Source organism: Astatotilapia calliptera, chromosome 19, assembly GCF_964374335.1.
Source record: "Astatotilapia calliptera chromosome 19, fAstCal68.1, whole genome shotgun sequence".
Classification (NCBI taxonomy): Eukaryota; Metazoa; Chordata; class Actinopteri; order Cichliformes; family Cichlidae; genus Astatotilapia; species Astatotilapia calliptera.
In genome coordinates this window covers 31406403-31425831 of record NC_137440.1, presented here as the reverse complement: position 1 = coordinate 31425831, position 19429 = coordinate 31406403, and the positions used below count along the sequence as shown (strand labels likewise).

The 19429-nt window shown below is 42.4% G+C and overlaps 1 protein-coding gene across 1 annotated transcript in view; it reads left to right on the top strand.

Moving 5' to 3' along the window:
- The window catches only part of LOC113012390 (ryanodine receptor 3), a 108622-nt gene that overhangs the window by 74371 nt on the left and 14822 nt on the right, over positions 1–19429 (top strand). The window contains exons 50-83 of the mRNA XM_080293840.1: positions 265–485; positions 660–750; positions 1432–1572; positions 2055–2218; positions 2350–2428; positions 3033–3122; positions 3236–3382; positions 4690–4752; positions 4911–4986; positions 5266–5389; positions 5526–5641; positions 5743–5810; positions 5906–6027; positions 6204–6253; positions 7222–7282; positions 8626–8864; positions 9839–9920; positions 10011–10141; positions 10479–10802; positions 11008–11248; positions 11340–11427; positions 11947–12039; positions 12666–12680; positions 13444–13614; positions 13852–13911; positions 14007–14141; positions 14665–14777; positions 16259–16355; positions 17479–17588; positions 17877–17928; positions 18013–18060; positions 18156–18255; positions 18333–18412; positions 18494–18570. Of these exons, the coding sequence (XP_080149966.1) occupies positions 265–485; positions 660–750; positions 1432–1572; positions 2055–2218; positions 2350–2428; positions 3033–3122; positions 3236–3382; positions 4690–4752; positions 4911–4986; positions 5266–5389; positions 5526–5641; positions 5743–5810; positions 5906–6027; positions 6204–6253; positions 7222–7282; positions 8626–8864; positions 9839–9920; positions 10011–10141; positions 10479–10802; positions 11008–11248; positions 11340–11427; positions 11947–12039; positions 12666–12680; positions 13444–13614; positions 13852–13911; positions 14007–14141; positions 14665–14777; positions 16259–16355; positions 17479–17588; positions 17877–17928; positions 18013–18060; positions 18156–18255; positions 18333–18412; positions 18494–18570 (3869 nt within the window). The remainder of the gene's footprint in view (positions 1–264; positions 486–659; positions 751–1431; positions 1573–2054; positions 2219–2349; positions 2429–3032; positions 3123–3235; positions 3383–4689; positions 4753–4910; positions 4987–5265; positions 5390–5525; positions 5642–5742; positions 5811–5905; positions 6028–6203; positions 6254–7221; positions 7283–8625; positions 8865–9838; positions 9921–10010; positions 10142–10478; positions 10803–11007; positions 11249–11339; positions 11428–11946; positions 12040–12665; positions 12681–13443; positions 13615–13851; positions 13912–14006; positions 14142–14664; positions 14778–16258; positions 16356–17478; positions 17589–17876; positions 17929–18012; positions 18061–18155; positions 18256–18332; positions 18413–18493; positions 18571–19429) is intronic.

The window sequence follows — 19429 nt, the reverse complement described above, 5'->3', positions numbered from 1 at the left end:
ACACGAACTTCAAGGAGTTTCTGGATCGATAATATCAGGCTCTGTTTTATAGCAATAAGAAGCAGCTCATTAAGCCAAAGCTCTGCTTTAAATTTGTTTGATTAATGTCATTGCTCTTTATTCTTATTAATCAACAGTACGCTTATAGATTACAACAAATAGCTGGAACACATCCATATGTTGCTTCTTTCAAATTGCCTCCTTAAAGTTTTAATCACTGTATATCTGAGTTTTGACATGTTGTGTGACCTTTTCCCCCTACAGGAGGGTCTGTGTACCACCGAGACAGCCCTGGCTATGAACCGCTACATCGGTTCAGCCATGCTGCCCCTCCTCACCCGCTGCGCCCCTCTCTTCGCTGGCACCGAGCACTACGCCACCCTCATAGACTCCACCCTGCACACCATCTACCGCCTGTCCAAAGGCCGATCGCTGACCAAGGCGCAGAGAGATGCGATAGAGGAGTGTTTGCTGTCTGTTTGCAAGTAAGAAGCGAAAGAGTTAAAAAAACCACTTTTCCAGAAGTAGTAAAGACTAACAACTTATCTTAACCATCTTTTTGAGTCAGTGTGACGCGCAAAATTGGTCAAAGTCTGAAGATGTTTAAAGGCAGCCCGAGTGCAGCAGAGCTCTTATCTCTCTCCCGCCCTATCCCGCAGGCACCTTCGTCCCTCCATGCTGCAGCAGCTCCTGCGCCGCCTCGTCTTTGATGTGCCCTTGTTGACTGATTACTGCAAGATGCCTCTAAGGGTGGGCAACAGTTTCTTCGCTCTTTCATTCATTTAAATTCCTCCGTCATCCTTTATTTCAGATCCTCTGTCGCCCTGCCCTCGTGTTTTTGTTTTCGCTGCTTCCCGTCGTCCTAATTATTAATTACTTCTTAATCGCCGTCTTCTCCTTTATTTTAAGTTCTCCCTTTCGTTTCTACATGCTCTTTTTGTGTGGTCCATGTGGTCGCTGCATGGTCCCGCTTTGCTCTCATACGTTCATTAGATTTTCAGCTTGGTGGGGAGCTACCAACAGCTCATTTCCACTAACTCTAATCAATGTAATGGTGCTTGCATTCGCCCCTCTCACTCTCTTTCACGCTCACATAAACCCTCCCAAGGTGCCACAGCTGTAACGCACCTGTAAGAAGTGTTAATCAAAGTGGGGAGCTATAGGAGGGGAAAAAACAAAACAAGGGGGTGAAGTAGTGGACTGTCATTACGGGCTTGTTGGCTCTACGTCTCGACTCTGTCTCTCAGGCCACAGCAAAGAAACCCTGGAGATGTAATAGATTGCGGCTGGCCCACAAAAGTGTTTCTTACTTTAAGTTGTGCTGATTTTGGAAGAAGTGATTCCCCTGTGCGGTGCCATGTGTGGCAGTGTGCATGCTTATTACCTGTCTTTGAACTCGCTAAGCATGTGTGTCTTTCCTGTGCCCTCTAGCTGCTAACCAACCACTACGAGCAAAACTGGAAGTACTACTGCCTCCCTTCAGGCTGGGGCAGCTTTGGAACAGCCTCTGAAGATGAACTACTGCTTACCAAGAAGATCTTCTGGGGAGTGTTTGACTCTTTGTCTCAGAGGGTGAGGGAAAGTCCAAATGCTCTAAAAACACGATAAACCGTTCAATAAAAATCCCATAATTCATGCAGTCTTGATTAACATGTATGTATTCGAGGCACTACTTGGGTATAAATAGGTTTAGGTCTATTAGCAATGCAGATGGCTGGACTCAGCACATCTCTCTAAATGCCCACTCACGAAAGGAGGCTTTGCAAAGCGCCGGTCTGAAAACATCAATATCTGGACAGCCGTCATTGATCCAAAGCCCCGAGCACGCCGGTCCCTCAGCTTTTAAGAATAATTCTTCATTAACGTTTCTTCCGCTTGCCTCTTGCTCTTTCTTTAAGACTGGAGTGGCTATACGACTTTATTCAAGTTCAGCTTAAATTAGCAGTGGAAGACATTACTTGCATTTGTTAAGTAACATTTTTATTTGCAGAGCTCTATAGGAGGAGATGCAATTTCACATTTATTCCTGTTGCTTTCCTTCTTTCCTCATGCAGAAGTACGACCCCGAGCTGTTCAAGATGGCCATGCCTTGTCTCAGTGCCATAGCTGGAGCTTTGCCGCCAGACTATGTGGATGCCTCCATTAGTACCACTGTGGAAAAGCCTGTTTCTGTGGATGCTCAGGGCAACTTTGACCCCAAACCAATCAATACGGCTAAGTAAGCCATTCTGAAGCCAGACACCAATTAGAAACCAATGCACACAAAAAAATGCAGCCACACACTCTGCGTAATTTCATTAACATGCATTTTGCACATACTTGCGACTAACTGTCAGCTTTTTATTCTAGCATCGCTCTTCCAGAGAAACTTGAGCATTTTGCCAACAAGTACGCCGAGCATACCCATGAGAAATGGTCTGCAGAGAAGGTAAGAGCCTTCGCCGAGTCAAATGGCTATTAAATGATGCTGTTTTAGAGCAGGCCACTGGTGTTATGAGAACAGAGCAGGGCACTGCGGAGGATGATAATCAGTGGAGGTGGATTTCAGCTACATGAAAGTGAATAAAAGTAACAAAATTAAGTCAGTGCTGTACATCATGATATCAGCATATCCAATCAGGGTCCCTGGAAGCGGTAGGTGGAGCCTAGCCCAGCTGTCTTAAGCTGATAAGTGGGAAAAAAGTGGATGGATGGTTATCATGATATTTTCTTTTCTTTCTCCTGTGTCACAGTAATGCTTCCCCCTTGGCGATGCCTCCTTCTTTGTTAGAGTGGAGGGATTGCTCTGGCATGCTGACAATAACTTTGGTAGAGCCATAGTAGAGAGCTAATGCGCTCTCTTGTGCCAGCTGCTTAGCCTGCATTGTCTCATTCGTTAAAGTTTTTAACAAAAGCTGAGAGCAGCAACAACCGTGACACGGCAAAATATGATGTGTACTTAATCTCGTACTCAGTCTGTCAAATAGTAAATCTTGTCCTCGGGAGACTCTGAAGGCAATCAGGTTTGCTGTCACTCTCTGCTTGCGCCTCAGGTGCTGCTGGGGTGGAAATATGGAGACTGTGTTGATGAGAAGGCGAAGACTCATCCTCAGCTGAGGACCTACAAAGGCCTGACAGAGAAGGTGCAGTATGAAGAATGTGATATTTGTAAATAATATTAACTTTAAAGAGATTAGGGCTTTTAAGGCTCATGAGGTTTTTTTATTTGTTCTCCATTTCTGTCTCTCTGCTTCAGGAGAAGGATATTTACAGATGGCCTATTAGAGAGTCCCTGAAGAGTATGCTGGCAATGGGGTGGAGTATCGATAGGACCAAAGATGGAGAGAGCATGTCTCAACAGAGGGAGACTGAGAAAATGAGAAAGATATCTCAGGCCTCACAGGTACGATGCAGGGATGGAAAGTGTTTCCAAAGATTGTACGGTGAAAAATTGCTCGTCTCCAGCGCAGCTGTAGTTGCTAATTTGCTTTCCTGTTGAGGAAATCTTGCTTGACTTGACTATGATTGTCAGAGAAGTAGTATAGATGTATGTGATTCCTTACAGTCAAAACACTCAACAGCTACTTTTTAGCTGAATGAATTTAGGCTTGTACACATTGTCATGACGACCTGCTGAAGTTCAAAGTGGATTTAAGTGACTTGCCAGACAGTCTGGTCCGAGTATTTCAGAAACTGCTGATCTACTGGGATTTTACTGGCATCTACTGGGATAGGAACCATCTCTATGGTTTACAAAGAATGGTCCTAAAAAGGCAGAGTATCCGGTGAGCAGCAGTTATCTGGGCCTCTGTGATGCTAGAGAAATCTGGCAGACTGCTTTTAGTTGGCAGGCAGCAGTGACTCAAATAACCACTCGTTACAACGACAGCAACATATGCAGAAGAGCATGTCCGAACTTGTTGAACCATAAAAAAGATGGGTTACAGCAGCAGAAGACCGCACCAGGCACCACTCCTGTCAGCTAACAGGAAAGAGAGGCTACAGTTCACCCAAGCTAACTAAATGTGAAGAACAGAAGATTGGAAAGATGTTGTCTGATTATATGAGTCTCAATTTCTGCTCATTCAGATGATGGTATAAATAATTTAAAGCATGGATTCTACAGCATGATCTTATATGGACGGTTCAGGTCGGTGCTGTTGCTGTAGGAGATATTTTCGTGGCATGCTTTGGGCCTCTTAGTCCAGAATTTCATAGATGAACGTGAATGAATTCATCGTTAACGCATGAATATATGCCACATGCACATTTAAGCAGGTTAAAGGCACAAATGCAGAATCCCTGCGATCCTAACAGAACTTTGAATGCTGAACTTCTACCTGGTAGTGTTACTGTGCTGTTTTTTAGCTTTATAGGTTAAAATCAGTTAATTATACTGTTACCTTGTATGAATTCTAAACAAGAATTTATTTACATTTCAGAAGCGTGATCTTTTTTTTTTTTTAATCGAATCATTACTTGTAAATAAACTTAGCAATGTTAGCTGTATTTACTTTACATTTTCTAGTTTTCGTACAGGACCACCAACAGCACAGTACTAATGTTACTAATCACCTCCTTCAATAAGCCCAAATACACAAAATAATCCTTAAACACAGGCTATTAAGTCTTCTGTTATCCAACGTTCGATTTACAGATAACAGCACAATCAAGCTCAGACTCTCACCGCAAACTTACATGTGTTTTCAGGCTAACGGCTTCAATCCGAGCCCAATAGACACAAGCAACGTGGTTCTATCCAGAGAGCTGCAAGTGAGTGACCCCGCGTTTGATTTGTTGCACTTCTTCCCTTTTTCATGTATCAAAGGACGCCTCAATCTGAATGCGAGATCAAAAGCAATCCTTCCTGCATGCAAATGAGTAATGTGGGCGGGATGTGCGTCTCACTTCAATTTTGTCTTGTTTTCAAGGGGATGGTGGAGGTGGTGGCTGAAAATTACCATAACATCTGGGCCAAGAAGAAGAAAAGTGACCTTGGAAGTCGAGGTGATTTGCTAATGAAGCCGAACAGAAATGCGTACTGCTTAGAGACGCATGAAAAGCAGACAGGAAGAGTATGTGTGTGTGTTGGGTGGGTGGAAGTAAAGTGCTGGTTGTTGCATTTAAATGTGTTTGGGAGCATATGCACGTGTCTGCCTCGCTGGTCTTGACTAACTCGATTCAGCCGAGTGATGCTCTCCGGTTCGCCATCTGCCTTCACGGAGACGCTCAGCGGAGAGAGATGTGGCTAATCGTGTCTGAACAATAAGCTGCTTGTGGTTTCAGGAGGGGGAACACATCCTCTGTTGGTGCCCTACGACACGCTGACGGCCAAGGAGAAGGCCCGCGATCGAGAGAAGGCTCAGGACCTTTTTCGCTTCCTGCTAATCAATGGATATAGCATCACAAGGTCAATACAAACAGAAGCTCTCTCTGATGTTGAGTTAAGGTTTTGCAGAAAGTTTGAATGAATTTATAACTAGCCGTGGAATCCATCACCAAGGTTTTACCAACATTTCATTTATAGACATCTTCTTATGTTGCAGAGGTCTGAAGGACTTGGAGCAGGATTCCTCCTCCATGGAGAAAAGGTTTGCCTACAAATTCCTCAAGAAGCTGCTCAAATATGTTGACTCAGCCCAGGAATTCATTACCCACTTAGGTATGACAAAAATAATACTAATAATAATACACAAGATATGACTAAAGCAGACTTCAATTACATCAAATAAGCTTCTTTTTAAATAAATATTCTCAATCCAGAAGCCATGGCTGTCAGCGGCAAGACAGACAGGTCACCTCATGAGCAAGAAATCAAGTTTTTTGCCAAAGTAAGAAAGCGGCACAAATACTGCATGTGGAGAGCTCGTTCAAACATGATGCGATTAACCTGACCTGGCTTCTCATCGTCTTTGTTGCCCTTCAGGTGCTCCTCCCTCTCATTGACCAGTACTTTAAGAACCACTCTCTCTACTTCCTGTCCTCCCCTAATAAGAATCTAAGCAGCAGTGGCTATGCCTCCAACAAGGAGAAAGAAATGGTCACCAGGTACCCATTTAGTTGATGTACATTCAACAGTGCAGCATGTTGCATGATTATTTCTTGTTGCCATATTCTGCTTGAAATTAAATTGAACTCTTAACTTGAATTACTACTCCTCTGTTCATTTACTAACCCTGATTTTCTGATTTCATTGCTATTTCTTTAATTCCTCATGCCTCCAGCCTCTTTTGTAAACTGGCAGCTCTTGTCAGACATAGGATTTCACTCTTTGGTAAGCCGACTACTAGTATCTGGTCAGGTGTGTGTGTGTGTATGTGTGTATGTGCTGCCTTATGAGCTTTGTTAACATCTCCTTGAACATTTTCAGCTTAAAAATGTAAACACTGATGTGAGAGAAAGAGTCAGGCCTTAAGGGAAGAGTTCTTGCCCAAAGCTACTGTAGCATGAGAACCTGAATGCTTTACTTATAAACATGAAATATGACACCACTTTAGCTCAATATAAATATTAGAAGCAGCCAGCCTGACTTTGCCTAGCATCTTTTTTTTTTAGCTATGTCGCTAACTTAGTTTATGTGCTGTCCCAAAGTTACTATGATTCCATAACATATGCAAGAAGAGGAGCTGTTTCAGCAGCTGCTGGTGCCAGACTCTCTGCCTGGCGCCATGCATCAGACATGGCACATGGATTTGAAATGCAAGAAAATCTAATTGGCTGCTGGGAGTAAAGCGAGTCTTTATTTCACTATGTTGGAACTCTATAAGTAATTATGCATATTCTAAGTCTTTGATGTTTAGTTATATTTATATTTTCATCCTCTTAAAAATTCTTTATGTTAAACATTATATTCATTTTATAAATGGATATAGTCTGGAAACTGAGCTGTCATCTGACAAATTGTCCTCTGGGGACAACAGCCAGTGTCTTGCTACTTCTAGTGCAGTGATCAGATAAATGTCTCCTGTGCTATACTTGTTACTATCCTATAAGTGAACCTGGATACATTTTAACAAGCTAAAAGAAACAAAATCAGACAATATTCAGTAGCTTTGAGTCTGTATTGCTGTCACATGAATCAAATGGAAATTGTTTTGACTGCACATCCAGCTAAGGGGGCTTCTTGAATGTTGTGTTAATCTGAGAGGCTCAATACAGACGAATGAATCATTCTAAGACAAGAAAGAAACGAGCGTGTATCCACATCATGATGATGGCTTATGTGTTCTTGGTGTTTCGTAGGGAGTGACTCCACCACCATGGTCAGCTGTCTGCATATCCTGGCACACACACTCGATACCAGGTTGGTGCAAATTTTGGTGCTAACTTTAAAAATTAAAGGAGATCAATTTAGCCATTTCCAAGTTTATGTTTTTTCATTTGTTAGTCACTTTTTGTACCATAACTTGCACTTTTAAGACTAGTGGGAAATACCAAAATACATCATTTCATTTTGACTATAAGACACATAAAACAACAATAATGACCATGTTAAGCACATGTTTCCAATAGTAATGTCTGAAAAGTTATGATTTGATATGTTTTCTTCCTCATACTCCAAACCTTATTTGTGCTTTAATTAAAAGCCTGATATGTAGAGCATTTTATTCCCAAAGACAAAGATATTTTCTCTTTTTTCCTGGCTCCTGGCTAGAACATTTTATTTCTGGAAAAGTAGATTCCCAAATGTAAAAACAACATCCCCAAAACGTTTTTGAACCCAGCTTCACTGAATATTCACATCCTGGAATGCATTCAGATTAGAGCACATTTGGATACAAAAAAAGCCAATTTGCAAACACAAAAATAAATACATAAATCTCTTGCTCTGAATAATCGACACAGGAAGGTTTCATCATGATATTTTTTGTAAATATTTGCCTGTTAAACTCTGAAAAACAGAAGATTTTAAATGTTATCTCAGTTGTGCTTAAACAATAATTGGTTTGAGAGGCACTGAAAAGCAAATCTAACCTCTGCTGAGCCCTCGAGAGGCGTATATTTGTCTTTTAAACAGTTTTAATTCGGGAGTCTTATGGGAGGCACTGGCATTAACAAAGAGCCTCCTTTGCCATTTAAATAAGCAACACAAATTTCATGCAGCACATGTTGCCCAAGGCTCACAGTGTTCTTTAGAGGCAGTGCACTGTTTCCTAATGCAGCGTACACATAATGAGGCTAAATTTGCAACATGTTATTGCGCCCTGTTTGTGCAGAAGATGCCCACAGACTCTGTCTTTCATTTCTCCTTCCTTCTGGGATACGTTAAAGCTTAACAATAGGCAATTCATTTGCCAATGTTACGAACTGTGAAATGCTCAAAACAGACACACTAATCATCTTAATGCACCGAGTGCTGTGCCGTTTTTCTTAGGTCTATAACAGGCATGCTCACCTTGGACTTAAATATTCTCCTTAGTTTATTAAATAAATCATTCATGTTTGAGTGCGAGGGCAGTCGGGTCGATACTCACACCTCATATTTCATGACTAAAGCCTTCACGTGCTCTGAGAGTGGAATAATTGCGTTTGTGAGCGCGCTCCACCGTGGGTAAACAACGTCGTCCTTTGCATGCCAATCTGTCCCCCTTGTGTTTCTCCTCATTCGGTTTCAGTTGTTCATCACGCTCTCGTTCACCCTAACAGGACAGTGATGAAGTCGGGCTCCGAGCAGGTGAGGGTGGGGCTGAGGACGTTCTTCGAGAACGGCGCAGAGGATCTGGAGAAAACGTTCGAGAACCTGAAGCTGGGGAAGTTCACCCACTCCCGCTCGCAGATGAAAGGAGTGTCGCAGAATATCAACTACACCACCGTAGCTCTGCTTCCCATCCTAACTGCTCTGTTTGAACACATTACTCAACACCACTTTGGAGTCGACCTGCTCCGTGAGTCCTGACAGCAAAGGAATGATCAAACGTGTTGTTTGAGAGGTTGCAAAGGAAGGAAAAAATAGTCAAATGTCAGTGTTAAGTTTATTGTAATTCATGATTTTATCTTTGTAGAGGTTTTTCACAGTCCATTAGAATATCATATCAGTTTAGCTTCACTTTAAATTTTATGTAATGAAGTACTTTTTGCTCTGACTCTGGTTAGTACCTCAGGTCACATTTCACTCATTCTGCTCCAGAGACATGCTCAGTCATGTGAACCGGGCTGTGTATAACCTTGGAGCGAGTATTTGTAACATATAGTACTATGCAAAAGTCACCTCACATTTCTATATATTTTGCTTTTAAGGAGTCGGACATTCTTAGAATTTTTTGTTGTCTTGATAGTTTCAGTATTTCTGAAGATTATTCAAAGTTTTCCTTTGGATGCTGTTTTTCCACTATTATCACTCCAGTCTTTATACTTGGCCATTTGCAGGAATGTTTACCAATTTCAAATCTTTAGGCACTTTGTTACCACACACATTTTCTTCGCATTTCTTTTAGCTGACTCTACAAAAAATGCAGAAACAGACACAGTTTTGTAGACATAAAATTATATTTTTTGCACCAAAGATCTAATTGCTGAAAACTTGGCATGTCTTGGTGTTGTCACGGCTGGGCAGCCGGTGTGTTTGCAGTGTGGACCCAAAAGCAGACTTGGGAGAACAGGAAATGAAGAGTACCGAAAAGCGAGTTGTTTATTAGGCTGAAAACCAAAAATAGAAAACACACAGCAAAGCAAAACAAGGGCGGGACTAAACTAAAACCTAAACTGGGAAAAGTTAAGCTAACTATGAAAACGATGACATGGGAAATGAACACGAAACTGAACAGGAACACGCAAAACGTAGACGTGAGATAATCCAAATTCATTTACAGATGTCAAATTTACTTCCTCCAGCTGAATTCTAATCGTTCTATTTTCCTAGTGGATGACGTCCAAGTGTCCTGCTATCGAATCCTGACCAGCCTCTATGCTCTGGGCACTGGGAAAAACATCTACGTAGAAAGGTATCCTAAGGTTAAATGTTGTATTCACTGATAAAAGCTCCAATAAAGAAACATGCTGACCTTTAATTAAACTCTCTTTGCGTCCCTCAGACAGCTGCCAGCTCTCGGTCAGTGTCTGGCAACTCTGGCCGGCGCCTTGCCTGTTGCCTTCCTAGAGCCGCAGCTCAACCCGTACAACCCCTGCTCAGTTTTTAATACGAAGAGCGCCAGAGAACGAGCCAGTGAGTCATATGTAATTATTTCAAAATAAAAGAGATTCTAAATTCAAGCATTTATCATCATGACCTCTTTTTGCTCTCAAACATTAGGATTTATGAATCGCCTTAATTATCACAATCATGCGACACAAGATTTTATAAAATTGCAAATACCCCTTATTTGTCTCTTTTTATGTCATCTTCTCTTATTGTCTAACAAGCATCTTATTGATATGAATGATGCCTAGCAGATGGATAGTGATGATGTTGTGGGGTGTTCATTACTGATGTTCGAAAGAAGAAATCCTAAATGTGCTGGTGTGAATTAAATCTTCAAATATCAGCCCCTGTTGTGTTTTAGCTCTAGGAATACAAGACTCAGTGGAAGAAATGTGTCCTGGCATGCCACGGCTGGACCGCCTCATGAAGGACATCAATGACATGGCAGAGTCTGGAGCGCGGTACACAGAGATGCCCCATGTGATTGAGGTGGTGCTGCCCATGCTGTGTAACTATCTGTCCTACTGGTGGGAAAGGGGTCCTGAAAACCAGCCGGCCAGCGGAGGAAGCATCTGCTGTACCACAGTCACCTCGGAGCACCTCAGTCTGATTCTCGGCAACATCCTCAAGATCCTCAACAACAACCTGGGCATCGATGAGGCCTCGTGGATGAAGAGAATTGCAGGTGTGGATCTGTGAATGCTGCCACTAAACACTAAATGACTGAGTCATGAGGAATGATTAAGAAAACGGGGAAATATATTTACCATAATTTTTAGCTATGCAGATGTTTGCATGCTAAATTTGAATTTAATCGTGGTAAACATTATATCTACAAAGCTTACATTAAAAAATCAAATATAAATTTTTTTCTGCCTTTCACCGTTCAGTGTACGTACAGCCCATCATCAGCAAGGCCCGTGCAGACCTGCTGAAGAGCCACTTCCTGCCCACGCTGGAGAAACTAAAGAAGAAGACAGTAAAAGTGGTGGCTGAGGAAGAGCTCCTCAAGGCCGACTGTAAAGGAGACACTCAGGAGGCCGAGCTGCTCATCCTGGACGAGTTTGCCGTACTCTGCAGGGACCTGTACGCGTTTTACCCTATGCTCATTCGTTATGTGGACAACAACAGGTCAGCTTGCTGAGCAGTAACTCGTGGGGTTATTTTAAAGATGCATTTTAAAGTTGGTTTAAAGTGTAATCATCTGTCTGTGCCACTGCAGGTCAAGGTGGCTGAAAGAACCAGATTCAGACTCCAACGACCTCTTCAGGATGGTCGCAGAGATATTTATCCTTTGGTGCAAGTCACATGTAAATGTTCTGATTTATTACATGTTATATCGTGTCTTTTGTCCCGTCTCCCACCCCTCACCCCCAACCGTTCATGGCAGATGGCCCCGCCCCTCTCTGAGCTGGTTCTGTTCAAGGTTTCTTCCTGTTAAAAGGGAGTTTTTCCTTCCTACTGTTGCCAAAGTGCTTGCTCATAGTAGGTCGTCTCATTGAATAGAATAGAACTTTATTAAACCCTATGGGGAGGACCCCTCAGAGAAATTATGAACACCAGTTCACCTGAAATACAAATTAGAAAAAATACCAAGCAGGTACAAATATTTAAGAAAAGAATTTTCAAAATAAAACATCAGAAGCAGCAAGCTGTTGGGTTTTTATCACTATTATTTAGGGTCTTTACCTTACAGTTTAAAGCACCTTGAGGAGATTGTTGTTGTGGTTTAGTGCTATAGAAATAAAATTGAATTGAATTATACTAAGAAAGGTCAGAGAATCTCTATGACCAATAATACATATTTATAATCTTTTTTTTTCACTCAGAATTTCAAAAGAGAAGAACAAAACTTTGTGGTCCAGAATGAAATCAACAACCTTTCATTCTTGACTGGAGATAATAAAACCAAGATGTCCAAGGTAGGTTTCAATAAACTATCCACTTGTTCTTGAATTGACAGTTCAGTCGATTAACGCTCTGTTACTACTCATCGGTGCGTTCACCAATCACGGCGCGGAGGAAAAAATATTATGTCTGTGTTTCAGAGACGCAGGTAAAAAAGAGCAGACGTAAGTAGGTTTCTTCCTGTTAAAAGGGAGTTTTTCCTCCCCACCCTCGCCAAGTGCCAAGGATCTGATTGTTGGGGGGACTGTTGTTGTGATTTGGTGCCATATAACAAAAACTGATTGAAGTTGAATAGAACTGAATGTTAAAATGGACTTGTGTGTGTGTGTGTGTGTGTGTGTGTGTGTGTGTGTGTGTTAGGCACATGTGTATGAATGTACTTGCTTGTTGCAATAACTTGAGGAAACTAACATTCATCCCTCACTAAACAAATATTTCTTCATATTTTCAGGCCCTGTAAGCATTACAGGGGTTAGCACGTTTTATTTCTTGTCTGCCTGCTTTAGATGTTTAAAGGCAAACAAATGGTTTTCATTGCAGTGCACGTCCACGCGACGACCGTGCGCTTCCATTAATTGCCCTCTCGTCCTTTTTCTTCTATCTGTCTTTCCCTCTCTGTCTCTCTCTCTGTCTCAAACAGTCCTTTAAGGAAAAGGTAGAGTGATGCAGTGCATGAGCTGTTTACCTGCCAGCTTATTGGCTTACATGCTCTAGTCGCCAAGCAGAAAAGCCAATAGCTTGAGCCCCTGTGCTATATAGTCTGCAGTGCAGTTATACATTATGTCACCCAATTATTTGTGGCCTCCATTCATCACCTCGTTTGACGTGGACACTTTGGTCATTCCTCATTGCCGTGTGGGTGAAACGTGTCTCATCTAGAGTAATGAAGCCCAGCCCGTGTGTAGAAAGTCTTGTGGTGTGTTTGCTGTTGATGGATTGTGATCCTCCGGTGTGTTTAGCCCATACTATTTATATTTTTGTCGATGTGTGATAACACTGTGCGTGTGCGTGTCAGACTATATATCTATGTTAGTATGGAGATTAGCGTTCTCTCAGAGCCAGCATCTCCAGTTTGGCTCAGCCTGCTTTTCAACTGAGGTGTGAGACTCCATTCTTAATGCTTCAGTAGCACCCATGATTTAGTCCAGTCACAGATTTTTGCCAAGGCTGAAAAAGTAAACGCTTCAGTCGCCTCTGGCTTTTGCTCAAGCACAGTGTGAATGCTCCCACTGTGGCACAAAATACTGTTAAGGTATCAGTGTAAATGTAGAGGGGAATTGTTTTGGGTGTAGCATTAGTCTCAGCAAAAAGAAAATAGTGTGCTCCACCTTTTAAAGACTAAACATATTAAATGCGGAGAGCTGTTGGCTTTTATTTTCTAGTGTGTGTGGTCTAAGATTAACACTGTGAATTCACAGTCTGGGGGACAAGATCAGGAGAGGAAGCACAAGAAGCGGCGAGGTGAGTTCTACTCCATCCAAACCTCACTGATTGTAGCCGCCCTGAAGAAGATGCTGCCTATCGGTCTTAACATGTGCACCCCGGGAGATCAGGAGCTCATCTCTCTGGCTAAGACACGCTACCTCATGGTGAGAAACCGTCTGTCACATACTGTATATAATTGGACACGAATAAGTGATTTACACACTTTCACAGTAGATTCTTATTGTTAACATGACCCCTGCTAACTTTTTTGAGCTGTCGAGTGAAACACATGCATGCAAAAACACAACCTCCTCGGCAGAAGCAACAATTACTGTGAAACGATTTGAAGAGCTTTGATATGAAGCATTGTCCAAGGTTTTCTTTCCCTCGTTGAATAACAGAAAGATACAGATGATGAAGTTAAAGACCACATTCGGCAGAACCTGCACCTTCGTGAAAAGGTGAGCAAGTCGAAACGAGGTTCATATCTGTGAGTAGATGCTAGCTTTAGTATATTCCTCTGCGTCTGACTTGCTCTTCTTAAACATACTCGTAGTCTGATGACCCTGCTGTGAGGTGGCAGCTCAACCTGTACAAGGACATAGTGATGAGAACTGAGGGGCTTTCAGACCCTGAGAAGGTGGTGGATCGTATCCAGAGGATCTCTGCTGCCGTCTTTAACTTGGAGCAGGTCAGGCTCTAACATTTCTACAGAAACAATATGAGGTGTGTAATTTTATTAGAAGTATTATAAGTATTAGTCGTATGTAGCCTGGTGGTAAAGTTGCGGGATTAAAGGTGCACGACTGTCTGCTTCCAAAATTTGCAATTATTTCAAATACACTGCTTGGAACAGGAATACACTTTAGATATGCTTTTGTTCTTTGTGCCGAGATTGTTCTCCCTCTGTTGTCCCCAAAAAAATCTTACATGGGTGACAAATCCTGGAGAGTAAAATTGCACCTGGCCACTTTACCATTTCTGACTCCCACTCTGCTGTGCCGTGTCCTTTCCATTACAAACAGCCAGGTTTAGGATGAGTCAGCAGAATACACTGAGAAACCAATTATGTGTCTGATCAAAAGTTCTAAGCTGGTGTGTGTGTGTGTGTGTGTGTGTGTGTGTGTGTGTTTTCCTCTGGCTCTCTCGGTAGAGAATGCCATTTGAGTGCGTTATAGAAAAATCTTACCCCTCAGTTTCTCTCCCCTCATTAGGTGGAACAACCACTGAGATCCAAAAAATGTGTATGGCAGAAGTTGCTGTCCAAGCAGAGGAAGCGCGCCGTTGTCGCCTGCTTCCGAATGGCTCCGCTTTACAATCTGCCGAGGTATGACTGCGGCGTAACAGTTAAACCGACATTGTTTAAACCTCCCATCGTTGTCTCCAGGTCTCTGAACATTTGAAGCAGCTTTGTAATGATGAAACCAAGGTGACGCTCCAGCAGAGGGTAGCACAGACCTTTCCGTGGTACCGGTAACAGATAGGAAAATGCTGCAGAAAGGGCATCCACGCACTCTGCCATCACACTTTCTCCTTCTTCTGTCTGACTCGCTCTCTGACCCTGCGTTAATGCGTAGCCTCCCCTCGGTTTGTAGGACAAATGTCTCGCCTATAGCTGTTATCAAAGAGTAAATAAAAACATTTTTAAAAAAAAGGGACACAAGCAATTTCACGCCCTGCTGCTCTGTAACTCAATCACAGGAAGTCGGGCAGGGTGCTACAGTAAGGAGGAAAACAATTACGAGGCCCAACCTCAGGGTGGCCGTCCTCAATATGTTCTCAGACGATGCCACCCGCCTGCCTGACAGCATGACTCATTTATTCAGAGTTATTGACAGTGAAATATGCTGCAGCATAGCAAATAATTACTAGTTCGTATTTGCAGTACGGGAGCAATGATTGTTTTTCTTCAGATTAATAGATTTGGGTTAGGGGGAAGTGTGTGATGGCAGCTCTTCCAAAGTTTGACACATTCAGATGTCATTTTTCTCTATTGTGTCTCTGTTCAGTCTCTATTCTCTCCTCAGTGTCACATTCTATTGTACGTCGTCCCCTTAGGCACAAAAATAACAATTACTTCCTGAATTCCTACCGGCACATTTGGCTGGAGATTATGCACGAGAACGCAGACCGTGACAGTCTGCTCTCAATGCTGACGGTAACGTAGCGCTGATCTAATGCTGTTACTATGTGGCCTGCTAACCCTCGCTCTCCCCCCAGAGGCATGATTTCTGCCACATTTTAGCTTTCCTTTTTCCACTGGTCCATGTATGTGCAACAATTTAACGAGCCACATTGTAAAGAATTGGTTCAAGTAGTTTGAATTTTTGCCATTTTTATTTCTTGGCTGACTCAGATGAGAACAATGATGCTACTCTTTCGGCACCTCTTAGGTAAGGCTCTCCAGACGCTGCTGTGTTCACAGACAGAAGCAGTTGGCTTCAAGTCATTCGGAGTGGAAGCTACAAACTAACATCCGACACTTGTAGCTGTGTGATGGCGTCCGACTCGAGGCGAATCAAACTTGAGCTGGCCTCAAATTTTTTCATTACTCTGCCTGTGTGAGAAGAAAAAAAATGTAATGTGGGAATACATTATCTCCAGATTTAGGCCAGAAATAAACAAAAGGAAACAAAAAACAACAAAAAAAGTCAAGATTTCCTCACAGGTGGCCTGTTAGATCAGTGCTCTAAACTAACTGATATTAACCTCTCCTGAAGGGACTTCTACCATCCTTCTCTCCAACTTCTTCCGTCCTTTGCTCTGCTCATCTTTAACCCAGGCTTCTCTATTCTTACCCCTCCCTAGGCATCGCTCTATTAACCTCTTCCTCCTGGCCTATCAGAGAATATGGATAGAAACAGAAGAGTACTCTTTTGAAGAGAAACTAGTGCAGGACCTTGCAGTAAGTACTTGTGCTGTCCCTTCGGTGCCCTTATGTCGGCACCCATGTGCTGCGGGAAGCAGCGCGTAGCTCACACCACTCTCTTCAGTCATCCGCAAAGTGGCTTACAGCTAGGCTCATTTGTGGTAAGCATGACATCACTGCTGATGTCAGAGCCAGCAAAGTAGTTTGATCACTGTGGCCCATCCAAGCAGAGGCAAGAAAGCATCCTGTCAGGATGCTTTGACTTCCATTTAAAGTTGATGAAAGTTCAGATTCTTTCCTGGACTTTCATTTCCATTAAGCTCCACAATCAGGACAGCAGCTTACTGTTAGACATGCGATATATTACATGCGGCATATTGGAACAAACTAGGCTGTGTTTGTTTATTAAAAAAGAAACTTTTTGAATTTATAAAGATTTAAACTATAAACTTTCTTCTTAGCATATTCGTATCAATGTCTTACTGTATCTTTATATTACTGATGAAGTTACAGTGCAATAGATGAAGAATGTCAAGATTCAGCCAATCAGACGCACGTATTTATAAAAACATTTAAAAAACCAATTGTTCCAGTAAGTAAAATAATTATAAAATGGTTATATATGAGGGTAAACTGGGCTTGTGGAGAGTCATGCTTAACTCCACTCACCTTTAACGCTGCTTAACACCATCAATCGTGTGTGTGTGTGTGTATTTGTGTGCGCTTGTACCAGCGTGTGTGTGTTTGTTGCATTTGCATGCATGTTTTGTGCATGTCTTTTTCTCCCATAGGAGTTAACAGTTGGACCTATTATGTTTTTCCACCATATGTATGTATGAGATAGAGATTTCTCATATTAAACGTAGCCAAAGTTTCAAATAATCAGCTCTGGAGATGTGCAGGTAATCCATGTGAGCCAAAAGCTTAGGCTTCAAATTCTTCTCTCACCCACCTGCTGTTCAAACCTTTAGTTTGTCAGGGGCAGCAAGACAATGACCTGAAGGGATCCACCAAGATCCAGAGATAATAGGATGTTGTGCTAATCATGTGACTCTGGGAATGAGCATAATAGGTCCCCTTTGACATGAACTTGTAAAATAGTGTTGTGATACACATTTGTTGGGTTAAACGTTAGCCTGACTCATGTGGCTGTGTCCAGAAAATACAGCCTAAAGTGGAGGAAGAGGAGGAGGAGGAGGTGAGAAAGCAGCCAGACCCTCTTCACCAGCTCATTCTGCATTTCAGCCATAACGCTCTGACTGAATGCAGGTAAATATACTCTCACACACCTGGCCACCTGGCACTAACACAGGTTGCTCCATCTGTGCTACATAATTGTTTTGGCATGCTTCTCAGCTGCTACAGAGAGCAATAAGCTAAACCATCATCATATTTTACACTATGAAGAAAACCGAAGCAGCTTTTCAGTGTTTCTCTGGTTTATTTGCTGCAGTGGCTATAAATGCGATCACTGCCACTTATTATGTACAGATTTACAGTAGAGATGTGAAATATACAAGGTTCAATAAAGAGATATTTATCTCTCTTCTTTGTTAGTTCTCTGGAAGAGGATCCCTTGTATATTGCCTATGCAGATATGATGGCAAAGGTATCTCATTGAATCTCATTAAATTGCTCTTGTCAGCTTCTTAGCAGAAACATGCAGCTCTGATAGTCGTTTTTTTCTTCCCAGAGTTGTGCTGAAGGCGAAGAAGAGGAAGGAAAAGAGAAAACATTTGAGGTGCTCTAAATATTTGAGGGAATGTTGTTCAAGATTAAACTTTTTTTCTGTTTTCAATCATATTCAGAAGTGGTGCATGTCATAATGTCCTACAGGAAAAGGAAATGGAGAAGCAAAAGATGCTGTATCAGCAGGCCAGACTTCATGACAGAGGGGCTGCGGAGATGGTGCTTCAAATGATCAGCGCCAGCAAAGGTAAGAAATCAAATGCCTGACCTGTCTGCCTTCCTGCAGTCTATGTATTTAGATCAACGGTCATCTATGATCATCAGGTCGACTGGGTGCTACGGTAACTGTCACGCTCAAGCTGGGCATCTCCATTCTCAATGGAGGGAACATCCTGGTTCAACAGGTAACACGGTGCTCTTCACGTCTAGTCTCTGCAGTTAACAGCTTCATCTTTTAGCCTGACTGTACTTTTCCTTTCATGCAGAAAATGCTGGATTATCTCAAGGAAAAAAGAGATGTTGGCTTCTTTAAAAGCTTGTCCGGACTCATGATGTCATGCAGGTACTGGAGCGATGAGGGATTAATACACAGTAAACTTGCTTTTTATTGCAGTTGCAGTTCAAACAGTTATCTAGTTTTCCTGACTCAGAACTAGCCATTTTTTTAACATCCATTTTGACCGTTCTGCTTTACTTTCCCACAGCGGTAAATTGTTATCAATCAGCTATAACATTATGACCACTGACAGGTGACGTGAATAACACTGATTCTCTTTATCATGGTACCTGTTAATGGGGGAGATATATTAGAGAAGATTTTGTCCTGAGAGGATGTGTTAGCAGGAAAAATGGGCGAGTGTAAGGATTTGTGCAAGTTTGATAAAGGCCAAACTGTGATGCTTTGACAAATGAGAATCTCCAAAACTGCAGCTCTTGTGGGTGTTCCCAGTCTGCAGTGGTCAGTATCTATCAAAAGTGATACAAGGAGGGAACAGTGGTGAACTAGCAACAGGGTCACTGATGCATGTGGGAGACTATGGCTGGCTTGTGTGGTCAGGATGAGCTACTGTAGAGCAAATTGCCAGAAAAGTTCATGATGATTCTGAAATAAAGGTGTCAGAATACACAGAGCATCACAGTTTGTTACCTGTGCTTTGGCATAGCTACAGACCAGTCAGGATGCAAACTGCGAAAAGTGCCAACAATGGACACGTGAGTGTCAGAAATGGACCATGAAGCAATGGAAGAAGGTGGCTTGCTCCTATGACCAGGACACGTGGATGGGCCGGATGCATGCGTGTGATTAACTGGGGAACACCTGACATCAGGATGCACTATGTGAAGATGCTAAGCCTTTGGGATCATTTCTGCTGGGAAACCTTAGGCCCTGCCATCCATGTGGATGTTACTTTGACATGCAC